Source organism: Zea mays, chromosome 4, assembly GCF_902167145.1.
Source record: "Zea mays cultivar B73 chromosome 4, Zm-B73-REFERENCE-NAM-5.0, whole genome shotgun sequence".
NCBI classification, from domain to species: domain Eukaryota; kingdom Viridiplantae; phylum Streptophyta; class Magnoliopsida; order Poales; family Poaceae; genus Zea; species Zea mays.
This window is the reverse complement of record NC_050099.1, coordinates 207,185,122-207,193,183: the sequence shown is the minus strand read 5'-3', so window position 1 is coordinate 207,193,183 and position 8,062 is coordinate 207,185,122. Positions and strand designations below refer to the sequence as shown.

General features: G+C 52.7%; 1 protein-coding gene across 1 annotated transcript; it reads left to right on the top strand.

Moving 5' to 3' along the window:
• Window positions 1–798: 798 nt before the first annotated feature.
• LOC109945657 (uncharacterized) lies at window positions 799–1,582 on the top strand. Its single transcript, XM_020551968.1, has 3 exons — window positions 799–844; window positions 1,235–1,438; window positions 1,518–1,582. The coding sequence occupies exons 1-3, from the start codon at window positions 799–801 to the stop codon at window positions 1,580–1,582; spliced, it is 315 nt and encodes a 104-aa protein (XP_020407557.1).
• Window positions 1,583–8,062: the final 6,480 nt, after the last annotated feature.

The window sequence follows — 8,062 nt, the reverse complement described above, 5'->3', positions numbered from 1 at the left end:
CTATGTCATCGAAAGATTTTTGGGAATTCAGCATGTTCCGGACACTTCTTCAATAGCTCTAAAGGAAGCTTTGGACTCTATGCTTCTCAGTCATGGTTTATCCATACATAAAATACGAGGGCAAGGCTATGATGGTGCATCAAATATGAGAGGTGAATTCCATGGGCTACAACGACGGGTATTGGATGAAAATCCCTATGCATTTTATATACATTGTTTTGCCCATCAATTGCAATTAGTGGTTGTTGCTGTTGCCAAATGTTGCCCTTCTATCACGGATTTTTTTACCTATACCACATTAATTGTTAACACTGTCAATGCATCTTGTAAGAGACATGATCAGTTGGCCCAAGAACATCATGACAACCTTGTGCATAGTTTAGAAATGGGTGAAATTTTTTCTGGAAGAGGGAAAAGCCAAGCAACTAATCTTGCAAGGCCTGGGGATCACACCACAAAACATTGTGTCGTCTTCATTATATGTGGAAAGCAGTCTTAGAAGTATTAGAGAATATATGTCAAGATGGTCCTAGTTCTCAAAGAACTACTGCATCTGGTTTGCTAAAACAAATGAAGACTTTTGAGTTTGTGCTTATTATGCATTTTGTTATCAAATTATTGGGTAAGACTAATGATTTATCCCAATGCTTGCAAAAGAAAGATCAAAATATCGTTCGTGCCATAGGACTGATTGGTGCCACATTGCAACAAATTGATGAAATTAGACAACATGGATGGGAAGATCTATTTGAGGATACAAAATCATTTTGCATTCAATATAATATCATTGTGCCAAACATGTTGGATACAACCACTGCTAGAGGTCGCTCAAGAGGTCGTGGAGGTCAGTTGATAACTTACCATCATCACTTGAAACATGAAATATTTAATGTGGTGCTTGACCAACTTATTGTGGAGTTTAACAACCGTTTTGGTGAAAGATCTACCCAATTATTGAGATGCATTGCCTGCCTTGATCCAAGAAATTCTTTTGCCAATTTTGATGGAGATAAGTTAATTGAGCTTGCTAAATTGTATGATGCGGATTTCTCTACTTATGATTGCATAGTATTGAAAGACCAACTTGAGATATTCATTATTGATATGAGAGCTGATCCAGATATTCTAAGTTGCAATGACCTAGGTGATCTTGCTGTGAGAATGGTTCAGAGTGACAGGCATGTTGTCTTTCCATTTGTATATCGTCTCATTGAATTAGCTTTAATTTTACCAGTGGCAACAACATCTGTGGAGAGAGCTTTCTCATCTATGAATATCATTAAAACTGAGTTGCGGAATAAGACAGGAGACGAATGGCTTAACCATCGTATGGTGTGTTATATTAAGAGGGATATATTTACAAGCATTGAGGATGCAAAGATATTGGATTATTTTCAAGGCATGAGAACCCGCAGGGTGAATCTACCTCGTACTAGTGGTATGTACCAATTATTAATATTATTAAATTTATTCAACATTACCTTTCAAGTCGCGTTCTTAACATGATTTTCTTCAAGGTTCTGGAGCAAGAAGCACTGATGTTGATGTTGACATGATACATTTTGGAGGAGCTACATCATAATTTGTATGTCATCTTTAATATCTATGACAACATTGTTTCGTACAATTTATTTATATGCTACTATTAGAGTTTACAGTCGTTTCGGCCCGGGTCTTGGTTAATTTCTAGGTCCACCACTGGGTTAGACTGACTCCAACAGAGCAGCTAAATGGACAGGCAAAGCTAAAATAGCTGCCCACGAGCTACTGTTGCATTACAAAACACCTTCCAACAGGGCAGCCAAACGAGCCAGGCAAAAAGGATGGAAAGAGAGAGAAAAGCCATAAGACTGACTCCAATAGAGCAGCTAAATGGACAGGCAAAGCTAAAATAGCTGCCCACGAGCTACTGTAGCAGTACAAAACACCTTCCAACAGGGCTTCCAAACGAGCTAGGCAAAAAGGATGGAAAGAGAGAGAAAAGCCATAATAGCTTTGTCGGTATCCTGAGACTAGGGTACCCCCTACTACAGTATGAAGACACGGTACCCATGTGGCTATATCTAGTCACATGGTAAAGGAGTTGTACATTGGACCAGACCATGGCTCACCCCAGCCTCGGGCGACTACTCTGGGTCAGCAACAGTGCCTGACCCCACCACGTGGACGACTCCGGGGCCGCCACGTGGCCAGAGAAGATGATATACTCCAAGGTATCAACAGTGAGTCCGGACCCCCCATGGGAAAGTGCCGGACCCTTGTATATACAAACCGGACCTCCCGGTAAAGTCCAGGACCTCCACGGGCGCAAACCGGACCCCTGGGATGGGTTCTAGACCCCTTTGTGTGGGGTCTGGGCCACTCACAGCAGGGTCCCGGGATTCTGGGACAAATAATACCTAGGCCTTAATCAAGGCCAGGCGGTGGTCCGGAGCCGACACGTGTCTGGACCATGCTGCCACGTGGCATGGTGCACGTGACGTAAGCCAACGGGCGGAGCCTAACGTAAGGCCTCTGGGCTGCGCAACCTCTACATTTATTGCAGACAGGGCGCGCCGCCTGTCCATTCCACTGGCAGGCGATGTGCCGCCTCGGCATTTAATGAGCCCTGTCCATTCCACTAACAGGCGATGTGCCGCCTCAGCATTTAATGAGCCATATCCACTCCGATGGTAGGCGGCGACCAAGCCATCCCGTAGGCGGTGTGCCTGTCCATTCCATTGGCAGGCGACACATCCATACTGCCGCATGCATTACACTCATCATGACTCACGCGTTAGCGAGGAAGCAGCCACGACATATCAATACTGTATGGACTACAGACATTATGGCACTCGGAGATCGCCCAGGCGTTACAAGCATTAGTTATTTCCTTCCATCTTCCCCCTAGACCCACATGTCGGGGCTCAGTATCCTTGTATGTGCCTCCCTTGAACTATAAAAGGGAAGGCACACAACATTACAAGGCAGGTTCACTCACACTCACTCAGACTTAGATTCACTAAGACTCTCATACAATACACAGACAATGGAGTAGGGTATTACGCTCCGGCGGCCTGAACCACTCTAAACCCTTGTGTGTTCTTGTGTTCATCCCGAATCCATCTAGCAGGCAAAACGCTTAGGCCCCTCCTCATCTTAGGATTTAGGGCGGGTGCGTTCCGCCACCCGGCCGGAGAATTTGCTCTCCGACATTTGGCGCGCCAGGTAGGGGCCTTGGCATTAGGTTTTTGCTTGTTTTTCTGCTCGACACCATGGTCCAGATTGTCGAGCACCATGACTTCATTCCCGAGGATTTCTCGATGGAGGAAGAGGCTGCGTCTTCCACACCTCGGGCCACCAACCGCCCGGCGCCTGGTGTTGCAGCGGTGCACTCTGCGCGGTAGCACAGTCCTGCGTAGACATCTAGAGCATCCAGGGATGCGCCTGGGGCGCTGTCTGCAGCCAGGGAATTGTTGCGCCACCCTCCTAGCCCCACGGCCTCGCCGGGGGCCATGAAGTAGTGGCGTGACGATGTTGATCGTCTGCTTGACATGGCGCATTCTGGCTCAGCCAGGCCCAGGCCTCGGTCATCCCGGCATCAACACGAGGCATCAGCGTTAGTGCGCTCACCCTCAGTGAGGGCCGCGCCGACTGAGGACCTGCGGGCGGAGCTCAACCGCAGGTGTGCAGGAGAGGACGCTCCAGTCTCTCTTGAGGGGTCTGATGACCTGCGGGCAGAACTCAACCGCAGGCATGCGGGCGAGGATGCCCGCGTCTCTGGAGAGGGCGCGAGAGCGCTGGCTAAACTTCGAGGGTCGCAACCTCGACTACGACTTCGCTGCGGTCGCACCGCAAACTCCAATGGGCGCCCGGATCCAGGCGGGTGTCCCATTGGCTGGCGTGGGCTGCGCCGCACTGGCGGATCATCTCCGCTCGGTGACTTGGCCATCCAAGTTCCGGCCACACCTGCCGGAGAAGTACGACCGTACGTCAAACCCGTCGGAATTCTTGCAGATATACGTCACCGCTATTACGGCAGCAGGTGGAGACACTGCCGTAATGGCGACATACTTCCATGTAGCCTTGTCTGGGCCAGCTCGGACCTAGCTCATGAACCTCACCGCAGGATCAATCTACTCCTGGGAAGAGCTCTGCGCGCGGTTCACAGCGAACTTCGCCAGCGCTTATCAATAGCATGGCGTGGAGGCTCACCTCCATGCAGTGAGGCAGGAACCCGGGGAAACTCTCTGGGCTTTCATCTCCTGCTTCACTAAGGTATGAGGGACTATACTCCATATCTCTGATGCTTCCATTATCACTGCTTTCCGCCAGGGAGTACGTGATGAGAAGATGCTGGAGAAGTTGGCCACGCATGACGTGGAAACTTTCACCACACTCTTCGCTCTGGCCGACAAGTGTGCTAGAGCTGCCGAGGGCCGTGCATGGCACTCGGCACCACAGACCGGAGTTGCCCAGACGGGTGGCTCGGGTGCCGTCATCCAGGATGGCAAAAAGAAGAAGAAGAACCACGGCCACGAGAAGCCACCGTATGCTGCTCCGGTCATTACAGCCACGACTGGGGGCCAAAACGAGTGCAACAGGCGCCCACGACCATAGGGAGGCAACAACGGCTCATGCCCTGTGCACCCTAACAGTCGACACAGCGTCGCGGAGTGCCACGAGATTATCAAGCTCGTGAAGCACATCAGCAAGCGGCGAGCAGACTTCCAAGGATGGCTCCCCACCTCGTCGCCGTCCTGGCAAGGAGAGGGTCGACGACGATGATGTGGCCGCGGGAGAACGGGACCTCGGGTATCAGTCCCCCGAGCAGGTCCTCAAGGAGATCCTCACTGGAGATTCTGACTCCGGTGATGATACCGACCGCCGCAAGAAGCTGTACGTGATGTACGGCGGAAGCTGGGAGCTCACCTCCCGCAGGAACGTGAAGTCCCTGCGCCGCGAGGTCCTATCGGCGACCCCAAGGGCCCCGAAGGCGGCCCCACACCAGCGGTGGCGGAGCACCACTATCTCCTTTGGGGCATCCGACTGCCCCGAGAACATGGCAGGGGCCGGCATACTGCCGCTCATCACCGCCCCTATCATTGCCAACATCAAGCTGCATCACGTCCTGATCGACGGTGGGGCTGGGCTCAACGTCATCAGCCACGCTGCGTTCAGGCAGCTGCAGATCCTAGGGTCCCGACTGGGACCCTCTTGTCCATTCTCCGAAGTGGGCGCGCAACCGGTGTATCCCCTTGGGAGCATCACGCTCCCGGTTACATTCGGGACAAAGGAAAACTTCCGCACGGAGAACGTCCAGTTCGACGTTGCGGAGGTTAACCTCCCATTCAATGACATCATTGGTAGGCCGACCCTGTACCGGTTCATGGCCATTGCCCATTACGGGTATTTGGTCCTCAAGATGTCATCTCCAGCCGGGGTCCTCACCGTGCGGGGCGACCGCGCTGTTGCGCTTGCGGCTGTGGAGAAGCTGCACACCCTGGCGGCGAAAACTGCTCGCCCGGACGATGGAGGGAGGAACCCCTCGACCTCCGGTACCAAGGCACCTATGAAGGTGCCGAAGGTGCGGCCATCCAGAGCGGACGTTGTCCCCGTCAAGGCCATTCGGCTCTGCACGGATTCCCCCCAGACCACTCGCATTTGCGGGTGATCTGGAGGAAAAATAGGAACTCGCGCTCGTCGCCTTCCTCCAGGCAAATGCCGACGTCTTCGCATGGGAGCCGTCACAGATGCCTGGGATCCCCAGGGAGGTGATCGAGCACCATCTGAAGATCAACCCTGACGCCAAACTGGTGAGTCAGAAGCCTCGGAGACAGTCCGTTGAGCGGTAGGACTTCATCCAAAAGGAGGCCCGGAAGCTGCTAGACGCTGGCTTCATCGAAGAGGTTCATCACCCAGTGTGGCTAGCCAACCCAGTCATTGTCCCCAAGGCGAATGGGAAGCTTCGGATGTGCATCAACTACACCAGCCTTAATAAGGCTTGTCCCAAGGACCCATATCCACTTCCACATATAGATCAAATCATAGACTCTACCTCCGGGTGCGACATCTTGTCCTTCTTAGATGCTTATTCCGGTTTCCATCAAATCTAGATGTCTAGGGAAGATAGGAAGCATACCTCTTTGTAACTGTGGATGGGCTTTACTGCTATGTCGTAATGCCTTACGGTCTGAAAAACGCCTTGCCAACATTTGTGTGGGCGATGAGTAAGACTTTCGGGGACCTGATTAGGGACAAGGTGGAAGTATACGTCGATGACATCGTGGTCAAAACTAAGAGAGGGTCGACCCTAGTGGAAGACTTAACCCTGGTCTTCGACAAGCTGCGGGCAACACGCACGAAGCTGAACCCGGACAAGTGCGTATTTGGTGTCTCCACGGGGAAGTTGCTGGGGTTCCTGGTTTCGCGCCGGGGCATTGAAGCAAACCCGGAGAAGATCAAGGCGATTGATGCGATGAGGCCTCCGACCCATATCAAGGACGTCCAGAAGCTTACAAGGTCATTAGCCGCCCTTAGTCGCTTCATTTCAAGGCTGGCTGAGAGGGCGCTGCCTTTCTTCAAGCTGTTGCGGAAGTTCGGCTCATTCTCGTGGACCGAAGAGGCGGAACAAGCCTTTCAAGAGTTGAAGCAGCACCTGGTATCCCTACCATTACTGGTAGCCCCAGAACATGGGGAGCCATTGTATTTATACATCGCGGCGGCTGCAGAAGCAGTGAGCATGGTGCTGGTCGTTGAAAGGACGGCACAAGAAGACCAGGTGGCGCTAGAAGGCCAGAAACCTTAGGGCTCAGCAGTGGTCCGAACCGTTCAGAAGTCAGTCTACTATGTCAGCGAGGTCCTCCATGAAGCAAAAGCCAGGTACCTTGAGACGCACAAACTCCTTTATGCTATGCTTGTTGCATCCAGGAAGCTACGCCACTATTTCCAGGCACACAGGGTTGTGGTGGTGACCTCCTTTCCGTTAAGGGCCATCCTCCACAACTCTAACGCCACAGGAAACATCGCCAAGTGGGCCGCGGAGCTCGCTGAGTTCCAGCTGGATTTCCAGCCTCGCCATGCCATCAAGAGCCAGGTCCTGGCTGACTTCATCGTGGAGTGGACACCTCCCCCGAGCGCTCCTGGGGGTCCGAATCCTGATTCGGACCCTACACCGACGGAGCCCAGGGGTCCGGTCTTCACCAGGCCCCACTGGACGCTCTTCTTCGACGGATCCGCCCGCCAACAAGTTGGTGGGGCTAGGGTGGTCCTCATCGACCCCAACAGAGATGAAGTGAAGTACATGGTGCACCTTGAGTTCAAGGCCACCAACAATATGGCAGAGTTCATCTTCGGCTTGTCGGCCGCCCTATCCCTGGGGATCCGCCAGCTCCTCGTGAAGGGGGACTCCCAGCTAATCATCAAGTAAGTCCGTGGGGAATGTAGCTGCAACGAGCCCAGGCTTGCAGCTTACCTCCTCCACGTAAGGAAGCTGGAAAAAGACTTCACAGCCCTAGAACTGCAACATGTTCCTCGGGCTGACAACTCGGCGGCAGATGAACTCTCCGTGAGGGCATCAACTTGGGCACTCGTGCCCGAGGGCGTCTTCGAAAGACGGCTGTTGAGACCCACCACCCAGCCTGCCAAACTGGACGAAGGGGGCGAGACTAGCACCTCAAAGCTGGCGGTCCCAGTGGTGTACCATCTACAGAACCCACCAAAGACTGTGTGTGCTACAGGGGGTCCTACCAGCCCCTTAGCGCCACATCCAGTATATCAGAGTGGTCCCGATGCATGGATCTCCGAGATCCGGGACTACCTGAAGGAAAATATCCTTCCTGAAGATCATGTGTCCGAAGAGCGCATAGTGCGGTTGGCTAAACGCTACACGGTGGTAGAAGGGAATATTTACCGCCATGGCGGAATTGGCATTCTCATGCGGTGCATCACCAGGAGGAGGGCCGTGAGTTACTCGTGGAGATCCATGGAGGAGAGTGCGGAAGTCATTCAACATCCCGCACAATGGTTGGTAAGGCCTTCCGGCATGGCTTTTACTGGCCAACAGCTCTCCAGGATGCAGCTG